The 22,312-nt window shown below is 43.0% G+C and overlaps 1 protein-coding gene across 3 annotated transcripts in view; it reads right to left on the minus strand.

Moving 5' to 3' along the window:
• Positions 1–3,896: 3,896 nt before the first annotated feature.
• Positions 3,897–22,312, minus strand: part of fibcd1b (fibrinogen C domain containing 1b) — a 103,514-nt gene continuing 85,098 nt past the window's right edge. For all 3 annotated transcript variants that reach the window (XM_085793067.1, XM_085793069.1, XM_085793068.1), the window contains 2 exons: positions 7,239–7,418; positions 3,897–4,323 (listed from right to left, as the gene is read on the minus strand). In XM_085793067.1, the coding sequence (XP_085649193.1) occupies positions 4,058–4,323; positions 7,239–7,418 (446 nt within the window). In that variant the 3' untranslated portion in view covers positions 3,897–4,057. The remainder of the gene's footprint in view (positions 4,324–7,238; positions 7,419–22,312) is intronic.

A 22,312-nucleotide genomic window follows, 5' to 3' on the forward strand; every position in this document is an offset into this window, starting at 1 on the left:
TGTTCCCCATTTATAAAATGTGAATGTTTATTAAATGTTGACAAGAACATTAAAACACATTATCAAGATTCAGCAAAAACAATCTATAGTACTTCACCAAAAAAAAAAATTAAAAGGAGAAATAAAAAGGAGAACAGAGTTAGTTCTGCGCTGGGACTGAAGGAATGGCAGGACTGAGGGTTGGGAGGAGAGGAGGAGAGGAGGACGGAGGAGACGAAGAGACGGAGGGAGTTGTTTGGAGGGAGGTTAGGAGGGCAGGGACCGGGGAGTGGGGGCAAAAAAGCAGAGCAATAAAAAGGCTGAGAGAGTGGAGCTGAGTGGAGAGGAGGGAGGGAGGGAGGCAGGAGGGTTTAGGAGTGTGTGTGTACTGTGGAGTGAGGGGGAATTGGCAGCAGAGGCTAAGGCAATTAAGGAGGTACACAGTAAGAAAGATAGAAGGTTTGGGGACCGGGGGGAAGGGGAGGGGGGGGGGGGGGGGGGGGTCGATCAGGAGGGTGCTGATGCACTGTAATGAGCGAATGATTAGAGCCTCTGATTTCACTCTTTTATCATGTCTTCCGTTGGAGACTTTAGCAAAAAAAAAAAAGCTGCAGCAGAGAGCGTGGCCGGGAAGGCATTCAGTCGAAAAACACACAAACACACACACACAGAGGGGAGGGGGGAGTGGGGGAGGGGGGGTATGGCAAATAATACTTGTCTCTACATTTAAATAACAAAGGGCAACATAGCATTAACATATACAAAGAGCACAATGTGTCAAGGTGAATTAAAAGTTTGGGAGTGGGTTTTCTGGAGCAGGGGAAGAGGAGGAAGAGGAAGAGGAAGAGGAGGAGGAGGAGGAGGAAGAGGGGTTTAGGGGGACGAGCGCAGTTCAACACAGTACCAGAAGTCGGTGTCCACTCTAATGGGGGTTCACAATCACAATAAGTAATAGTTCATTTATAATTATGTAAATCTCTCTGTTATCAACACAAATAGCAGGAAGGGGGAGGAGGGAGAGAGAAGGGGGGAGAGGGGGAGAGGGGGAGGAGGGAGGGGAGGCAAGTTGTACATAAGCATCACATGACTTCAAAAGTTTTTCCACAGAGAGACGCACTTCAGCCTCCCGCTCTCTCATCTGGCTCATGCACATGGGCATGTACAAACCAAAGCATGTGCATATATGTGTACACACACACAGAGACACTGTCGACGCACACACATGTGCACACACATACATACATTCACGCGCACACACACACACACACGCAAACGCACTCCGTTTAGTACAGAGAGACACACACACACACACACACACACATACACACATTTGCACACATCCTCACACACACACACACACACACTCCAGTTCCTTCACCTTCACGTTTTCCCCCACATTATAATTTTCTTTATATATCCTCTGACATTATCCGTATACGTTTACATCACACGTCGTCTGTGCCACAATAACATCAGTATCAGTATCAGCATCTTGCAACAGGTGTCTGTGCTTTCATGTTGAACAGTGGTGGTGGCACTGAGACTGAGTCCACCAGGACACGGCCTGTACAGCTGTGCGTTCAGAGAACACGCACATGTTCTGTTGTTGTTGTGCGGAGGGAGAGATCCCACCGTCCGTCCGTCCGTCCGTCCGAGCGATGACATGACAGGAAAACCTCACAGCTCCAGTTCCAGTGTCCGAGGTTTTCACTACAAAGTTTTGTTATTTCTCACTGCTACACTGTCAGCCGGAGCGACACACTGAGAACCACTGAGAAGATCCACATAATGTCCAGCAAAATGAGCCGAGAGCATCCGGAACAGACCTCTCCCATGTTTGTGCCTTTGTATATTTGTGCTGCAGGTTTGAACGGGCGTGTGCTTGAGGGGATAATCACATCACATTCCTCCCTTTTTTTTTTTATCATTCACATTCGACTCAGCTCAGGAGCCGCTCCCACCTGTTGCTCAGGTAAAGGGGAAGGGGATAGAAGTTCTGTAAATACATCTCATTTCATTTTGTTTGTTTTGTTTTTTGTTTTTTTGTTTTTTTTCTCACCGGTGGATTGAGTCAAGTCCATGTGCTTCAGTTCTCTTTGTGTTTTAGCATAGTAAGAAAACAGATTCACATGCTCTAAAAGTCATACACACTGTACAATAAAATCTACAGATATCTTTAAAGCTTTTAGTACATCCAAAGAAACTCGGTGAAACTGCAAAAAAGTCGATTCGCCGATTTTGAAAAGAAAAATAAAGAAAGAGAAAGAGAGAGACAGAAAAATCTGAATTGCACTATTTTTCCGCCCACGTGTTTTTTTTTCTTCATAATATATTTTTTTTCTTTTTCTTTCAAACTCTTTTTTTTTTGTTTGCTTTAGGCAATTTTGTTTCTGCCATCACACATCGTAGGATTTCCTACTGAACAGAAAAACGACAGTGTCAAATCTTATTTTACAGAAACGTAACTCTGTTTGCATGACAAGTGAAACTGTGTCACGCAAAAAAACAAATCCCACAACAATCACCTGGAAAGGAGAAAATAAAAAAAACAAACAAACCAAAAGAAAAAACAGAGCACAAATCATAGAGGAGTGGGGATGAAGGAGGAGGAGGAGGAGGAGGAGGAGGAGGGAGGTTGCTGGCAAAAATATACCACAGGTCCAAGAAAAATGTTGTGATCTGGTGGCCCACTCTCATTCCTGTGACACTGTTCACACGTTGGAGGCTTCGTTCTTTCATTGTAACGACTGGGATGGCGAGAGCGGAGGTATACTATCTGCCAGTCATGCTTCACCTTTAGTCAGTCTGATAAACATTGTAGTCAATTGAGACGCTCTGCTGAACTCATGACAGGAAATTGATCGTATTTGAGGGCCTTTGTCTGTCCGTCTTTCTCCGTCCTACACTCACACACACATACACATGCACGGACACACACGCATACACGCACGCGCGCAAAAAAAAGTGCTGGGTTACCATCTGTGAGTGCTGCATCAGTTGGCCAGTAGTCAGCTGGCAGGCAGATCAGACAAAGTGCCCAATATGCTCCCTAATGGCCCAAGTCAGATGAATGAGATCCTGCGTTGTCGCTTTCTTTTTCTTCATTTCTCTTTCTCATCTGCACCACTTCCTCCTCCTCCTCTTCTCCTCTTTCATTCATTCTTTCCAACTCCCACTTCTTCCTCTCGATTGCTTTAACCCCTTGTCAGATTGTTTCCTCGTTCTCTCCGTCTCCCTCTCATTAACCGAGGCCACACACACACGCGCACACACACACACACACACATACATACTTCTTGTCACGACCCCTTCTGCCTCTTATTCACAGGGACATAAATGTGACATAGAGCAGTTGCACCACTGTGCCCGGTCCCTTCACACTGCTGAAACTCTAAACTCTCCACTGCAGAGGAAAGGAAGGAAGGGAGGGAGGGAGGGAGGAGGGGGGAAGAAGATGAAAAAAAGGACAATTTGTATTTCATGCTCATATTTTGTGAAGGGGTTTGTCATTTTTGGAGCGACTCCCCTTCCTCCATTCACAGATTACATAGCGACGGGCAGTGAAACGGGACTCCAGTCTAAGTGCCATGTCAGCGCAGATGGGAGGTCAGAGTTACATGACAGGAGGAAATCACTGGTGTGTGGTTCTGCAGGGCGATGCTCCGACCACCGCGTCAGACTGAGTAAAGCCAGTGCAGTGGACTGTGCATGGGCTCAGGGCGCTCATAACTGTATAGTATATGCTTGTTTTCCTTTGTGCACTGAGTGATCCAAAATAAGGGCATCACCAACGCATTATCTTTTTAAAGAAAAGGGAGCAGGGGAGGGATTATGGCAGCCAGCGTGACTATTAGCTGAGTGATGAGAGCAGGAGGAGCAAGAAGGAAGAGAGACATCAGGAGGGAAACAGCAGAGTCAACTAAACTCAAAGAGGTATGTTTTAGTGAATAAACAATATCAAGACATGTAATTCTGCCTAGCTGTCTGGTTTGTAATGTTTCAAAAAATTTTCTTCTTTTTTTTCTTTCTTTCTTTCTTTCTTTCTTTCTTTCCTTTCTTTCTTTCTCTTTCGTCAGTTTCATTTATTATCCGGGTCGCGGGTGGGTCGTATCTTCATCTCCGAGAACTTGAGCGAGTACTGCCAGCCCGTCCAGGAGGACCACTCGATGCCGTCGGCGTAGGAGGTGTGCTGACCGCGCAGGTACTGGCCGTTAAGGTTGGAGGTGTGGCAGTTGCGGTACCACCAGGCACCGTGGTAGAAGGAGGCGCAGTTGTTCTCCGAGTGGTCGTTGTCCCTGTCTTTGGTGGTGAACTTCATCCCGTTGTGCTTCAGCAGAGAGTCGCCTAGGGGCGGGAAAAGATGTGCAACAAAATGTTATTGCCTCAGTCAGTACACATATAAAAAGTATAAGACGGACAAGTCGTTATAGACAAGTTCAGCTCGGACACTGAGGGGGGAAAAGATTTTGTTTTTAAAGGGATAGTTCAACATTTTGGCAAATTGGCCCATTGCCATAATCCCTATAGTTTTAGGAGTAATCCAACAACTCCAAAACACTCTGGTGGACAAGTTGTGACCTGCACATTCACCACGCTATGAGATAATAACAGAACGTTACGAGACAGAGTTTGTCTAGAGGTAAATGCAGAGACTGCTTGCTGAAAAACTGCCCCCGACGGGAACGTGCATGAGTGGTTTTGCATGAATTTACCTCGAAAACAACTCGTAACGTTCCGATATTATCTCATAGCGTGGTGAATGTGCAGATCACAACTTGTCCACCAGAGCGTTTTGGAGTTGTTGGATTGTGTATTTGATGAGTTTGATGAGGGAAACCAAGAAATCCCATGAGCCTCCGTAGCGTAGCCCTGAGCAGCTCGTGGCTCTGCTCCGCCGTTCTAAAAATAGCTTGCACCGACAATTAAAGATCTCCTAAAACTATAGGGATTATGGCAATGGGCCAATTTGCCAAAAATGTTGAACTATCCCTTTAAGCAACTGCTTCTGAATCCTCTCCAACAGCCTCTCGGATCTGATACCGGAAACCAGTAATTAGACGTATCCACAAGTGATTAACGTCAAAATGGCATAAGACTTTTTAATTAATCATTTCTCTAAACAGAGGGAGATAATAGAATAAAAATAAATCTCCACAGTTCTCTGGAGTACTGTGTCTCATTAGCTAAAGCAGGAGGTCAGACGGATTTGTAGCCAATTTATCAAAAGGTTCAGTGTTGACCTTTTTATCTCCCCCGCTTTTTAATAACACCCACCCTGATGATTTCATCCGGTTGTCTGTCAGAGAACAGACAGAAATGTCCCACGAGGAGAGAAAAGACATATTTAACAGACTATCACCATATGTTGATTTTATTCCTGCACTTTTTTAGGTGTTTCTGCAAATAGCACATATATGAAGTGACTATAACAGTCAATGAGGATGGTGGTGATGATAATTGGGGGGGTGGTGATTCTTTCCTGGAAACTGTGATTGTGGATATGACAGTGATGTAAGAGCACTGCAGGAATGCGGCACAGGCAAGTTGCATCACCCAGGTGCCCTTAATCATGGTCTGCATGGTGATGCTGATCTGCACAATCAAACAGCAGAGCTGAAAAGAGCTGCTCACTATACACAGATTTCTCTCTGGCAAATTCCCTGCATCGATAAATGCTTTGCAAGCTCCTACTCTTGGAGGCTCACAAATAAAATGAAAGCCGCATCCTTCAGACGCTGCGGTGGACCCAAAGTTTTCAGCAAATGGATGTTCAGAGAGCTCGTAATGTTCAATAAACTCCCCATACCTCCCCGCTTCCCTCTCTGTCCGCTCCTTTCTTTTTAAAGCAGGCTTCACACTGCGACCAGAAGTGAATAGAAGGATAAAGCTGAGAGCAGAATGAAAGACCGCTCACCAGCCATCAGGTGATGGCTAACAGCTCGTCGGGGCATCAAACAGCCCTTAATTGCCCAGGATGTGGCCGCCCAGCTCCTTACCCTCTCGCTCTGTCCCGCTCTGCTCTCCATTTGCCATTACCATGGTAACCAGTCAGCGTGAAAAATAATCTGACAGGCAGGTCTGATATTCATGTTGCGTGCTGCTCGACATTAGGTGAAAAGACACGGGGAGGGAGAGAGTGAAAAAAAGAAGCGAAAGAAACAGCTCAGTGGCGTCAACAATGGGATGATGTCCAGAGGATGTAGGAAGGAGGTAAGTGGAGGAAGAGGAGGAGGAGGAGGAAGGAGAGGGATGGGGGGATGAAATGCTTAAAAGCTGGAGGCATGGGATGTCACCTTGGTGGCTGGGGGCTGGCAGATGCCCATTAAGATCCAGCTGCTCCCGGCTCAAATGAGCACCTGTCAGCTGATCGGGGAGCAGCCACAGCAGAGCAAAGTAGTACTAATAACAATAATAACAGTAGGACAGCCTGGAGGGAAGCTGAGGTGAGGACACGAGCATCCGGACAGACAGGCGTCTGAGTAGCTTTAATTTGACCGGATTCAAATGTCTAACAAGCAGACGAGTTCAAGGTCAGGCTGAGCCGAGGACAGACCCAGCCGGAGGTTTATTCCTGGACAACAGAGAAAAAAAAGACACACGACACATTTTTTCCTTCCTATACATTACTCTTAGATACCTCTCTCCTATTTATTTACCTCTTCCCCTCTCCTGTTCTCTCACACCTGTCCCCTTCATTCCTCCACCCTAGTTTCCTCCAGCCCTCCCTCCTCTCCTCTCCTCTCCTCTTCCTCCTCTCCCCTCATCTCTTCAGCTCCATCTCTCATATCTGTCCCCATTCTCTCCGTGTTCTCTGAGCAGAGCTCCCCAAAGGTTCTTTAAATTGCTTCTTCATTTCAACGGCAGGTTTTTGTTTACGCTGCAGGTCAAGCAGTGCAATTAATTGGCAGTAATTTAATCAAGGTGACAGGTAGCTGGCTGGGATCTGATGGTTGGGGAGCAGAGACACAGACAGCGACAGTCCTCTTTACTGTGCCACTGTCTGCATGGCTTAACAAGTGGACACAGTTAAAAAAAAAAGAAAACAAACACACTGCTGTTGCACTAGAAGGCAGCATATGCTGGTGCTCGGCTTTAAATTAACCACACTCCTGTGACTTCTGCATTCACAATTAGATGAAATGGGAAAAAATAAAAAAAAGTGCTAATGCAAAAATAGCACCAACTAATCAGAGTGTCTACGCAGCAATTCTTGCAAGCAAAGTCAAACTAGTTCACAGAGTGTACGGTACACGACATACCAGCGTTGCCAGAATAGTCCCCCACAGTCAGAGGGTATCCATCATCATCAGGGTCCACCGAGAAGAGGCCCACTCCGAAGGTACCATACTGGGCGTAAGCGGTGCTATTTTCAAAGTCTTCCAAGTCGATACGCAGCTCATAGTTCCCCTGCATGGACAGGGCATGGATCTGCTTCAGGCCTGCAGCAGGAGGAGAGGGGAAAAAAAGAAAAGAAGAGTGAGACACAGACCAAAACAATCCATTACAAAGTACTACCATTGTTCTCAGCAAACAATATGGGGCTATTTCAGAAGCCTCTCAACGCTGTACATTTTCTGGGAAATAAGATGTAATATGGTTTTTGTCCCATTTAGAGTCTCCCGTTGCATGTGTAGGGTTTCTTTCCGAAACAAGATTAGAGTTTTCTAAAGTGTGCGGAGCCTCTGCTGCTGCTTGTAGCGAGGATGGAGACCAAGCCGAATCAATAAAGGTGATTTTTTTTTTCTTTAATGAGGTTATGACACAAACGATTAAGGTTCCTTTCACGCTGACATGCAGCTGGAACCATTAATCTATAGTTTAAGGTATCAACCTCTATTGACATCACCACTAATCACATTCAGTGTGTTCAAAATATCCATCTTTAGCTACATTCAGCAGAAATAACCAACGTCTGCAGCCTCTCCTGACCTGGCTGTGTTAACGTGTCTGGAATTGCTCTTAACTTTCTAGGACAAGGAGGCAGCGGATCGAACCACTGTGAGGCAGAGGGAGGGGTGTCACAAACTTGAAAGTGCATTGTTACTGTTGGAAATCTCACAGTTTTGCTTTCAGAAGATATTATCATTTGAATCAAATTTAAAAAGAACATGTCCTTCCCCGGACTTTGTCTGTGAAGGTGGAGCGTCCTGAGATGCTGTAAAACCGATGATTATCATTCACTGCACGACTTCTAAAGGCTTCACAAGGTTATCTGTTTTGTCAAAAGGATTTCTAAAAAGATTCAATTTCACAAAGAAAAAGAAAAATATTCAACCAAAGAGGCTGAATTGCGGCTACTAGTACGCTTTCCTATCCAGGACGGGGAATTGGCTTCATGAACCAAATCTCATTCCTCCACATGAGAAGGTATTTCTAGCCTGTAGAAAAAAATACGTCTAAACTTGAGACTAATTCCCCCTGCTGTCTCTGAACATCAAAGACAGTGACCTGACTTGATATTAAAAGTTATCGTTTTAATAGCGAAGAAAGAAATTTAAAATTTAACAGCAAGGTCAACAACATCTGTGGCCTCTTGATAATGAACAGATACTGAATTCGCACTACTCTCTCTCTGTCTCTATCTCTATCTATCTCACTCCTGCTGCTGCACTAATGTGATAATTTCAATTCCCCTCAGGTCAGTTCAGGGGAGAGAGAGAAAAAAATAACTGCAGTGTTTTCATATAGTATGTTTTCTACCAAAAATAAAGAAAAAAGGAGTAACATGTGGTTGGACTCATCATTAGCACAGGAACAGCTGGATGCACGCGACTGCTTCAAAGAGTTTTTTTGATGTTATGCATGTAAAACTAATTTGTTATATAGGAAGAAAAACATGTTCATTTACTCTTGTAGAAATCCCAATTAACTTTTGATATAACTCAGTGTTACGTTGCAGCTCATTAAAGAAACACCTTTGATTTAACACAATTCACACATCATCATTTGTTTGAGGGGAAAGTATGTTTTTACAAATACTCCATTGAGATGTTGTTGTTGTTGTTGCTGTTCTCAACTTTGTGCGATTCAAACTTGCCGTCTTCTTCGTCGGATGCCCTGAACCGATCTTTTAATTGTTGCTCAATCCTTTGGAAGGAAGAGTGTTTAAGACAGAAAGCACCCGATGGGGAAATAATAAAAAACAGGTTTCCATCCCTTCTTCCTTGCCCCCCCTCCTGCTCCACGTTTGCCCCCGCTGCGTTGGAGTGATGGTGCTTCCCAGGGCAAGTTTCCCCTCTGCTGGGTTGATCAAAGCTACAAGAGGAGTAGCGTGTCAGGCAGAAAGGAGCAGGAGGAACTCAACCTGGGTCCCTTCAACACGAAAACCCAAGACAGGAAGACAAACAAAAAGTGAACTCAGCCTCGAGACTCTAAAGCAGCCCCCCCCTCACCCTCCTTTTACCCCCCCTCCCTGCTCTTGGCTTGCAAATGCACTCTATACGTTTGGAGAGCTTGTTTGGGACTGCAGCTTTTTTGATGAAGCTTCAAAGGCTGCTTGGTTAAAAACAATGGATTTTTAGAGCATGTGGAGGACAATGTCGGCTGCGATCACTGGCTCTGGGTTTGTTTTACTGTAATGTTACAGAGAATCAGCATGAAAAAGCCGCTGCGCCACAGGAAGCGGGGTGTTTTTACGGCGCCGAACGCTGTCATATTACCTCCTACGGCAATCATCACCTTCGCAAATGAAACTCATTCTCCCTTTTTAAAGCTCACAAACCTCAAACTGACTTTACCTAATTTGAATTCTGCCGTTGTGCGTGAATTGCACTCCGAGAGCACCTTGTCTGAAGTTGAGGGCTAATTTGATGACAAACACAGCTGAAAGAACCCATTATTATTCAGAGACAGAAGCTGGCAGTCTGGGCCCAGGCACTTAGTTTGGATTTAATCTAGCCCAATGGGAGGTTGATCCCGCTCTTTTCATTTTCACAGTGGATCTGTATATTGGAGGAGAATTCACTCATTAACACGTCCATATACGCAGGTAACCCTCACGCGCACCATGCTCCGTGTTTATTATCATACAAGAATATAAATACTCAAGTGCACATGCAGCGGGGAAGAGGGCCGCCGCACGCAGAGACACTCGCACATAAAACGCAACAACCCACTTTCCGCGCGCATTCATAGAAACAAAAATGGCTCACTTGCAGAAATAGTTTTTCTGTCGTTGCCCTCTGAGAAAAAGTATCAATCCACACAAACACCTAAGGGAAAAGTACCCTGGAGTGATTTGACAAACTTCAAAAGAAAGACTTGTTTTCTCTTTCTGGGAAAAAAAAAGAAAAAGAAAAAGAAAAATATACCAGATGCAACACAACTCTATTTAAAGACTGTGTGGCTTCAAACTGTATTTACATAACTTTAATTCACACTCTAATTAAAGCCCCAGAGAATCTCGGCGAGACTCTAATTCAGAATAATTAAGGAGGGAGACAAGTGAAATAACAGCAGAGACTACTTTGGTTAAAATCTAAATGCTCAGGTGTAACTCTCTGTTAATTAAATGCTATTGTTAGGTTATTTAAAATGGGTTTTAATACAAGGGAGAATTTTGAGGTGTTTTGCTTCAGTATTAACATGCTGATTGCTCCGTTGGGGAGAAGCTCTCTTCCTCTTCTTACTGATTTGCCATTAAATGGAAGCTTAGCAGAGGAGTCAAAAAGCTCCTGTCCTCCTACGCGCTTTAGATGGGCAATTAGGGTATCTATTCTTTCCTCCCTTTTATTCTGCAGAGCTTTGTATCTGGGCCATATTAAGGTCTGTTGTTTTTAATGCTGTTTGTCCTGGTGTTCTGTCTACCTTGTTTTTATGTCTGTAGCATATTCCTCTTCTCCTTTTATCATTATTAAAATGATAATTATATTCATCATTATTATTATTGTACTGTACATGAATGTAAATGTTAGTCCCAACTCTGTTGTAGAAGTTCCCACAGTTGTGTTTAACTTGCAGGTTTGCTTTCCCTCCACCTTTTGTCCAAAGCAGCTTGATTAGGTTTAAGTCTAGAGACTGAGCTGCTCTTCCATCATTTTGGGTCATTATCTCATTGTAGGACGAACTGTGTTACCTGTTTTCTCCCTACCTCGCTCATTAGACAGTTCCACTTCCTACAGTACAGTTTATTGTTCTATAATGCATCAGAGGGAGCTGTGACATGCTTTAGTTTTTTTGTTTTTTTGAATATACACTTTCGGAGAGTCTATTGATCGTTTTAGGTCTGAGTGTTAGTTTTCTCATCCTGATTTGTGCTGTCGTTATTAACTGTCAGGAATTGTTTTCATTAAAGATTCAGAAAACTGTGAGTTAACCAAGGAGCCTGTAGTGCTACAATAAATTTTCACCCCATAATGTTATCGCCATATTTTGTAATATGCTGCATTTTGTATAAAAATTCTTGAAATAAGTAATAAACTTTGCCACATTTTGTAGTAAGTTGTTACATAATGCACCAAATTATTACATTTTCTTCATGAAAAAGTGCAACACCCACATTTTGAAATAACTGATGCAATATGTAACAATTTATTACAAAATGCGGCAAAGTTTATTACATAATGTCGCGCTACAGAGGCTTTAACTGCCTTAGCGATTTGAGATAGCTGCTAATATTAGCATGCTAATGCACCTGCAAACACCATCATTTCAACATGTTAGCATGCTATCATTTGCTTATTAGCTTTAAACACAAAGCAGAACTGACGACGATGAGAATACTGGTCTAAACCAAAGTATTGGGCAAATGAAAAATACAATTATACAATGAGAAAAAGGGCAGCACAGTGATACAGTGCGCTGTAAGCTCACAGAGGTTCTCCGACTCCCACAGCGCAGAGACATACAGTATACAAGGCTGCACTCTAAATTGCCCATGGTTGTGAATGTGTGTGAGGTTGTTTGTCTCTATGTGCCGGCCTTGTGATAAACTGGTGGTCTGTCCAGGATGTAGCTACCACCTTTGCAGTAGCCTATGTCTGGTGGGATTGGCTGCAAACCCCTGCGACCCTGCTCCGGGAGCCGATGGATGGATTAGGAGGGAAAAAATGCTGCTTCACTGACAGGTGAGGCATTCATGTACTAGTCAGAGTGGTAAAAAAAAAATTAAAGACTACTTTGACCAACAAATAACACCGCTGCGCTGTGTAGCTGTATCAGAGACCTTGAGTCAACACTGAATTAGAAACCCAGGCCCTCGGGGGCCCTGAAAGCATCAGCTTGTCTGATTCAATTACACTGTGTGGCAATAACTGAAACAGTAATGGCCTGAGTGACTCCGGATTTCTTTCCTAGCACTCAGGTCTTGCAGAGGGGCCTCGTGTCAAAATCTAGTTTTAATACCTATGAATATTTCAGTGTTAATACTTAATACCTCCTACATAGTGCATATTCTTAAACCAATGTTTAGCCAAATTATCACAAACTAATTATGCAGCATACCTGGGGCAGGAATACTGAATGGCTTCTATGACTCTGGGCGAAGTGTGTGTGTGTGTGTGTGTGTGTGTGTGTGTGTGTGTGTGTGTGTGTGTGTGTGTGTGTGTGTGTCTCTCTGTGTGTGTGTGTGTGTGTGTGTGTGTGGCTTTAAAGAGGCTCACTGCTGTCCTGGAGCCCCCTATTGGGTGAATCCAGCCCTGCCCTCAGATTCACTTCTCTTTAGCACACAACACAACAATGAGTTCACATTTTAAGACACCCTTATTGTTTTCTCCAACACTTCAAACAACAAATTCTCAACGGGTCGCAATCTTTTTCAACTTTTCCCCTTTTAGATAAATCTCTGCGTCACGCAACCTGTATCATAGCAGCGCAGTTACTCAGTGTCACCGAAGATGAAGATAAATAACACTTGCAACAAAATAAATAAATAAAAATCTGCATCTCATTTTGAGCAATCAATGTGTTTAGTGATAAGGAATCTCAGTGGGACTGCACCTGATTAAAAAGCAGATTGACGAGAGAGAAACCTTTAAGTATTCTTTGCCTTTAAATCATCTGCGTTGCTACCGACTCCTTTACACTGTCTGCAAACAACTGTCTCAGTGCTCAAAGCTTAACTTTACCTACGTCACGTCCATTTTTATCCTTCTGTGCTACACATGAAAAGCAGGCTGCTATTATATTTAGAGCAAGCTAATACATGCGGGAGCAAACTATTGGTTTCTCTTTCGTGATAAATCTATGGAAAATGACAATAGAAATGATATATCTCTGCAATTACCCCATTAAACTAGGTCATGGTAATCCATAACTCATTTTCACACTTCTGAGGGCTATAGGAAAGAGGACAAATTTAGCTTGTTTAGAACATGAAGACAGTAATTTGTCATTTTTATCTTTTATTCATTCTGAGAGGGCATGTTGTGTTCTCCGCAACTAAAGAGAAACAAAGCTCGAGCCTCCCTGACATTGATTAAACCATTACCACCAGAGATTCCTGCTTCTTCAATGTGATTTTACAGCTAATGAGACTGACATCAATGACTTGATTAAAAATGTAGAAGACCTCTGTGAGATGTCTCCGTGATGCTGCTAAAAGGCCCAAATATTAATGATTTATTTGCTTTTATTTGAAAAGTATGTAGGGAAATGTATTGGATGCTTTTAGGGGACGGGTTGCAAGTCCTGTGCTCTCACTGTCTCGGCGTAGAGAGCGCGGCACTACGGGGCATAAAGGAAAAGAACAAAAAACAGATCTCTAAACCCAACAGAGAAATGATTACACTCCTCTTTGCCGCTTGTGACATTTCTCGAAGTTAATTATTCATCATGCTTTTCTCTCTCTACTGCTGGGGGGCAGCTCCTGAGACTGTTTCAGCTGAAAAGGAGGAAAGGAGCAGCACTCTTCCATCTCCTCCTCCTTCTACCATAACTCAACCCATTCCTCGTTTTTTTTTTGTTTATTTCCCCTCCCTTTTCGTCTTTCTTTTCCTCTTCTCCTCTCCATCCGTCCTGCTTAATCTTCCTGTCAAGCTGTTTTCCTCAACAGAGATTGCGGACGGGGGGAGGAGGAGGAGGAGGAGGAGGAGTAAGGAGGAAGGGTGGGCTATTTCCGTAAACCAGGAGGACGATCGTCGCCGTGCCCTTTGCCACCGGGTGCTCGGCTGGTGAAGCGGCTCTGTCTGCTGAAAAGCTCGCTGTCGTCTTGCTCTCAGGGAAAAAGAAAAGGCTCTCGCTATCGTCCGGTCGCCTCTTGTCATCAAAAGATAGGAGCACAGGGAGAAAAACAGAGACAGGTGTGTGCTGAACTCCTGGGCTTGCGGCTCCCCCCGCAGCCAACGCTGACATTTGGCGGGACAAAGAAATTTAAGACGAACTGTCACACCTGTGACGTATCTTCCCTGTTTGCAAATTCGTCTTGCAAATTCCCATTCAAGACTTTATGTCAGTTTCTTTTTAAACTCTGGTGAGAGACTTTGATGATTAATGTCGGCTATAAGGAGGGAGACACTGGTTCTGACGCATGCTTTTTTTCTGCTGCACTGTATACACGGCTTTGAAGTGCAAGCTCCTGATCCCATGTGTTGAACAAATATACATAACATAGAAAGTGCAAGTCTTTTAATCATACCCACTCACTTTCCTCTGTGAACGGTGACTGTTCAGACTGACTGGAGATCAAATGATATATAGCCTGTTATGGGTGGCAACATGGTCTCAATTCTTTCATGTGTAACGGAAAGAGAATATGTGGGGGCTGTGATTTTTTCTTTCCCAGGCTTCATTGCATTAGTGAACACATGCAAAGTGCCCCGTGTTTCACTGTACAAGTGCATAAGAGGCTGATTCCACTATATCAGGGAAAAAAAAAAAGAAAAGAGAAGTGATCTTAAGACCGAATACAGAATATTCTTAAGCTGACTGAACATTTCAGCGGCGCTATTTGCTCAGCAGCAAACACATGGTGCCGTTCCCCAGGCTGAGTCTAACTTGGGAATAATGATCTTGGGAATGTTTGCTCACTTTGCCCACAGCGCCCTCATTACAGCTCTCAGGAGTCACTTGCTTCATCTTTTCTGAAGATAGATACATTTTGCGATATATTATTAATACATATTGTTTCCTTTTGAATCCTTACTGTATAGGTTTCCGAACTGAGAAAAGCTGCATATTTCAAGAGCTGCTGCCGTTTTCTTCCTTTTTTTTCTCTTTCAAATTAAATCCATCCAGCGGCTTTAACTCCTGGTGAGGCAGACGGAGGTGGTTCAGCATGACTGCAGGTGTGGAGATGTGCCTCTGTAGATGCGATGAATGGTGTGTAGGACGACAGCGTGAAGAAGGAATTACACTACTAATCTGCAACTCTTTCATTTCGTAAACCCCGCCTGTACACAGAGATGTTGATACTATAATCATGATGGTAGCATGATGCTTCTAAATCAAGTTGGAAAGCTCTGGATGCTGCTCGTTATCATTACACGGCCAAGGGTCATATTTAAGTGCACGGCATGTAAAGCCAAAGTTATACAGGAATCACAATGGCAGCCAAGCTATTGAGCTGCACAGCTGTGGCGGTGCCTCTCCAACAGCGCTATTAAGTGATAGAGAGAGACAACCAGGGGAGAGAAAGTTATTATGGTGGTGTTGTTCTAATGTAAGGTGTAATTAAATGTTAATCCGCCATGAAATGTGTGCACGCTTCACACTGAAATTCTGCATCAGGGACGAGTTTGGCTGCAATAAAACAGTTTTAAGGGGACGGGAGTATTTTGGTGGCTTTTTAAAAAAAATCAGCTTAAAGTAACAAAATACAATAATTCAGCAGCCTCGTTGCATAAAGTGAGGATAATATAAATCAACAGGGGGTTTGCAAGTGGGAGTGATCAGTATCAGTTGCTCTACTATTACCTCGATGACTTTTACGATTCCAGTCTTATTGCTGGGAATGCTTTACACCCCCTGATACTCTGATACACTTCTAATCCCCCTCCTCCTCCTCATGAATTACCACCAATGCACGATATGCAGGATGTGGAGGAACTTTGCAGCTTCGTATAATGGAGCTGAATATTATTCATTTATAATTTCTATGATTTTTCAGAATATATGAACTGGCATAACTAAACTGGTCGGCACAGTGGTGCAGTGGTGTAAGCGCTGTCGGCTCACAGCAAGAGGCTGGCTGGGGCGCTTCTGTCTGGAGTTTGCATGATATCTCTCCAGGTACTCCCGCTTTCTTCCAAAGACATGCATGTTAGATTAATTGGCAACTCTGTATTGCCCATTCTCTGGGTGTGAATGGGAGTCTGAATGGTTGTCTGTCTTAATACGTATGTGAGTCCTGTGATTGACTGCCCTGATTGACTCCAGCTCCCCCCGCGACCCTAGTGAGGATAAGCCGTACAGAAGAAGAATAAAAACATGAATGAACTGGCAAAAGAGTAAAGACATATTGAACACTATGCCTAACCTAACACTTCAGACATGTTTCTCAATCAATCTATGTAACCTAAGAAGCTGAACAGTTGTAGCCTAACTGTCAAACAGCAGCTACACATACAGTAACCCATCAGGACAAATTACACCCTGGTTTAAAATGCATCTCCTAAACAATGCCTCATCATACAGTACAACAAGGCAATCACCCATCTGCTTCACAAACCGTATGCTATGTACATCAGCAAATGGGCGCAAAGGTGTAGCTAATAACCGAGGTAACAGGGATTTAAGATGCAGGTAAGAAACCTAGTTGTAAAGGTGCTGTAACCACAAAGATGTTACACCCAACACTGTCTTTTATTATAATTATTCACAAGAAAATAAAACTGTGGATATATTCAGATGTGTTTTTGAGGGATACCTTTTAACTTGTATTATATGAAGCTTCTGTCTCTCCATTACTTTTACAAATGCACTTTCCCCCCAGCCACAGCTGTTTATCCATTCCTCACTGTATCAGACGTTGAACTGTAACATTCATCAAACTATTTGAACTGTCAGTGTTTCTCTTGCAGCTCACCTATCTATTTCAACCAAGACTTGTCTGTGGAAGTCCTGTCTTGTATCTGACTCAATATGTCAGTAGATATGTCCTATTAGTCAAATATCCTTCATTTTTCACATAGGTTGAGCTACGCCATGATTTTCCCTGTAGCCTGTGGAAACAGCAGAATTAAAAACCACTGATTGACAATCGCTGCTCTGTAGCATTGGCGTGATTCTGTCTTTGATGATGATTAAAGATGATTATCTCTGACAGAATTACGTTCCATATACTGTATGTAAAAATGCAAAAGCCCGGGGGTATTTCATTAGGTGGTTATAGTTAGTTAGAGTCTGTAGATGTGTAAAATGTTTTATTTCTCCTTTTTTTCTTTTCTTTTTTTTTAACAAATGATGAGATGTCTGCGACTACACCATGTCTCTGCTCGACTTCCTCCTGTTGCCAACTCACTGAAATCTCTCCCCCGGCTGTCACTCCCATCTCTGTCGCAGCACATCTCCCAGTACTCATCTGAAATGAATGAGCAGCGGTCGCCTCGTCTCTTGTTGCCGCCACTGCTGCTGCTGCTGCTGCTGCTGCTGCCAGTGTGAAGTCACAGTGAGAGACGGAGGAAAGCGACAAGTTTGCACATGTTTCTTATAATGCGGCCTCGAACAATTTAATCCTTTGTTTGTACTGCATGGTTCAGCTGAGCTTGATTTTAGAGCGCCTGCCATGCCGGCATCCATCTGCTTTGAAAACCTCTTCATCCTCGCTCCTGCAATTTTTCCACTCTGACTATTATTAATGAGCAGGTACATTATATTAATTGATAAGAAGAGGCAGGGGTTGGTGCGACACGCTAGATGCAAAGCTAATTGGCGGGACACAATGATGTATGGTTGTGATGAGTCTTTATTAAACCTAATCATGTCCTATCCGACTAATATTTCCACCATTGTTTAACCAAGCAACCATGGCAATTAGGGATCCATCAAGAACACACAGTCTCACACACACGCACTACACACTATTTTGCCATATATAAACCTGCATATCTTCATTTGAACTGAACATATGAAAGAGTTATTTTACCTCATCACTGTCATCCTCTTTGTTTACCTCCTTGTCATCATCTCTGTGTTTCACTCCACATGGATTTGACGTCCTGGTATAATATATTATACATAAAACATTGCCTTTGCTCTAAGAATAATTCATGCAGACATAATTGAGCGCTGAAGCAGAAGTCAAAATGTCTGCTGTGACTATGCAGTTGACAGTGATTAGTGACGGTAATAATACCGCACATGCCATTTGGATTCACGTGTTGACAAATGTTTGGGTTACTGAATTGTGCATTTGAAGGCATGAGTGAACAATAATAGGTACTCAGGGATAAAAAATGAAAAAAAAAAACACTGTAAAAGCTTCAATTTTGTTCACATATTCTCTAGGTGCAAATATGTAGTTGGCTTTTCCCTAATGATATTGTTCAGCGGGGGCGGGTTCAGAAAGCAAGCCATTGAAACATACACACTGTATTATTTGCTGACTATTGTGTTGCATTTAAGGTGTATTGTTCTAAAGGGATAGTTCAACATTTTGACAAATTGGCACATTGCCATAATCCCTCACTCATCAAATACACAATCCAACAACTCCAAAACGCTCTGGTGGACAAGTTGTGACCTGCACATTCACCACGCTATGAGATAATAACGGAACGTTACAAGTTGTTTTCGAGGCAAGTGCAGAGACTGCTTGCTGTAAAACTGCCCCTGAAGGGAACGCGCATCAGCAGCGTGGTGAATGTGCAGGTCACAACTTGCCCACGAGAGCGTTTTGGAGTTGTTGGATTGTGTATTTGATGAGTTTGATGAGGGAAACCAAGCCCCTGTAGCGTAGCTCTGAGCAGCTCGTGGCTCTGTTCCGCCGTTCTAAAAATAGCTTGCACAGACAATTAAAGGTGACGAACCTACTCCTAAAACTTATGGCAATGGGCCAATTTGCCAAAATGTTGAACTATCCCTTTAAACTTGTCCAGTGTTAATACACAGGAGAAGATACAGTATATTTGTAACCTGAAGTACTAAAAATCATCTCAGTGATAAGAGGAACCAGATGAGATTGTTGTTTTCTAAGGGAGCCAATGAAAATATGGAAAATTTAAGGTAAACCAAATCCTAGAAGGTTGGTCAGTGGCTGCATGTTGTGATGTCACAAAGTAATTGAGGTCTAAATGGCTTGTTTTAAGACATTAAGGTGTTTCTGAATACAGACTATCAGTGTATGTCTCTGTGGGCTGAGGATTTGATAGGTTTGCAGTAATATAAAGCATAGATCTGCTTTACATCAAAAAAGGACAAGGAAATCTAACTTTATACAATTCTGGACCTTTAAACATTGTCTACTTTCTCTAAGCAATTCACTGGTGCTCATCACGATTGGTGTCATCTCGAGAGTTTTGAAGGGCACCATATGTGCACAAGTGTGTTGAATATAATCCCACTGTTCTACTTATGATGCTCTTCAAAAAAAAAAAAAACAGCAACGTGACAAATGAAAATCCTCAGAGCCGCTGCTCCTGTCCCAGCAACAGTCAAGCCAAGCTGCTTGTTTATCCCACTCAGCGGATAGATTCATTTGTCAGTGATAAGAAGGACAGGTAAGTCACGGGTGACACAACAAATTTAAATCTCTAAAGTCATGCAGATTTCAGTGTTGGTTAGCATCACATAAGATTAATTTATCTGATGCTAGATCGCTCAGATAGGTGTCAGGTTTGCTTTCAACTTCACGCCTCTGTGAAACTAAATGCTTCCAAATGCCATCCACCGGGCAAAATAAAAGAGGGGATTTTGCTCAAGTGGCAGGATTAGAGTCATAAAATCATGAGAGAGAAGAATGAGAGCCAACAACCCATCACATCTGATATCATCAGAAATTAACCTTTGGGGTGGAAAGACTGAGCCAAGAGTGGTGAGGGGAGATACGGAGAGAGGGGCGGGGGGGCGGAGGAGGGAAACAGACGCAGGTAGAGAAATGCTGAGAGAGCTGGCAGGCCTGTAAGGCTGTAATTCAGAGAGAAGACCACATTAATATTTAGAGGTGCTCTCAGGTAAAACAAAATGAGCAGAGCCGGCCCACCTTTATGGGAAAGACGGGCAACAGACAGGGCATAAAGATCCAGCAGGTATGCATGAGTCATACTGACACAAAGCTTCAAGGTTTTGCAGTAGAAGACACAATTGTTTCGGAGGGTGAGTCAATTTGCATAAAAAAAAAGAAAGAAAATCAACTCAACAGTAACAGGCTACAGCACGGGCAGTATACCCACAGTGTGAGCCTGATACAGATCCATCCACATGTTTTTTTTCTTTCTTTTTTTAAACTTTATCAGATGCAAAAAATGTTTGAACCTGATCTGAAAACAGATCTGTGGCGGGAACAATCCACAATCCAAAATAAACCTCAGCATAATCAGATCTGATTCAAAACATGGGCGACCCAAATAGACCCAAATATAGAGAGAGAACACCAACACAGGTAGCAGAGAACTAACTAGCAGCCAAAAAAAGCAGCAACACAACATTTTTAGCTTTGCTAGGAGAGTCCAGACTGAACCATCTCTGAGTGGCTCACCATTGTATTTCATGCAGACATGGATTTTTGCCTTTAGTCCCACCAGGTTAACAAATGTCTCGACAACTATCAGATGGATCGACGGCACCTAATGAGTTAACGACTCGTCTTCAGCTCGACATTATAGTTGACACCGTCATGTTGAAGATACCGTATCCACATCTGCTCCTGTCAGTGATTACAATGCACCACATGAACAGAGCTGACAGAGAATCCACTTGGATTCACTTGGGTATTAAATATTTTAACTACACAGACCTGAGACCTGCTGCAGAAGAACTGCACCCAGACCTGCTGACTACAGACTGAACAGAATTTGTTACTGGGCTGTGAGTCCTGTGAGAACCTGTGAAGACCTCTACTGTAGGTTTCCTAATCTGCCCTGATGGGTTGAGTCCTTAGGGAGCGAAAATAGTAAAAAAAAAAAAAAAAAAAAAAGAAAAAGAAAAAGAAAGAAAAAAGAGAAAGAAATGCATTAAAAAGTGAGAGCTGAGCTGCAAATCCAACTCAGCAAAGAGAATGTGTGAGATGAGAGAGGAAGACACTGACAGAGAGGGAAAACAGAAGCAGGGAGCCATCGTAGAGCAAGGGATGATGAGCATGGAAAAGAGCTCTGAGATGCTTCGAGGACTTTGATCACAGGCACATGATACCATTAAGGCTGGGCAAGGGCAGTGCGATGGCCTTGCTAAGCCCCTCCTCTGATTCCAGGGTCAAAGTAATGAGGAGATAGAGAACCAGAGAGAGAGAAAGGAAGAGGAAGAGTGAGAGATTGTCCAAATGGGCCACACATCCTCAAACCCTCCAGTGCTATTTGCTTGTAATGAGGTTGGTGGGAGTTCAGTGCTAATTAAGCGACAGGCATCATTAGAGTTTGATGATTTTTTCTTTCAATAGAGAGTCATCATCACTATCTCCTTCAAATATTAAAACTGTCAACAGCAAAGCTTTTTCGGACCGTTTAGTCGAATACAAATATCCACAAAAGCCATGATTGATGGAGGAATATGAAGCTAAAATAGAAACCAGATTAGCGTGTTTAAAAACCTGGGGTTGCATAAATGCTGTCAAGACTGAGCTCAAGAGTTTAATGAAAAGAACATTTCTATCCTGAGCCTCCCATAATACAGTGTAAAGTAGCACTGAGGTGACAGACACATGTATAATTCAGTGTGAGAAACATGCTTTTCACAGTTACTGTAGCCTCACCCTTATTTAGATCGTCTATTGAAATGTTGTGCTTATTTTAGCTCAGATGAGTCAGTGCAGCATTAATAAGGATGGATAGTTAATTTGTAGATTATCAGGGAGGGCACTGTTTAGAAAATGCTATGCTGTGTACAGTATATCTTAATAGGAAGCCCGTTAGAAAACCCATACAAATGATGAAATAAATAAGCAAACTGAAAATGAGATTATCTGGTCAGAAGCTGAGCCCTTTGCTATAAAGAGTTTCCTGTCACTGTCATTAGTAGGTCCATTCAATCATCCCTCAATCAAATTTTCAATTACCCCATCTGTGCTCATTCAACATTCCTTTATGAGAGGACTCTGCTCATAAATTTTTACATCTTCTGGAAAATAAAATTCCCCTCTCGTTTTTTTTTTTGAAGAGCCTTTTCTGCAGTATATGAGCCAAACCAGACTTTGGTACCAGCACAAGTAGGAAAGGTGGAGGAATATACCTGTAGGCTGGGGATGAGAGGCATCAAATAAAGTACCTGGGCCTTGTGGAGAGGGCTTCGAATTGCTCTGGTCCTCATA

This window comes from Trachurus japonicus, chromosome 12 (genome assembly GCF_045865225.1).
Source record: "Trachurus japonicus isolate A0001 chromosome 12, Traja_1.0".
In the NCBI taxonomy this organism is placed as follows: domain Eukaryota; kingdom Metazoa; phylum Chordata; class Actinopteri; order Carangiformes; family Carangidae; genus Trachurus; species Trachurus japonicus.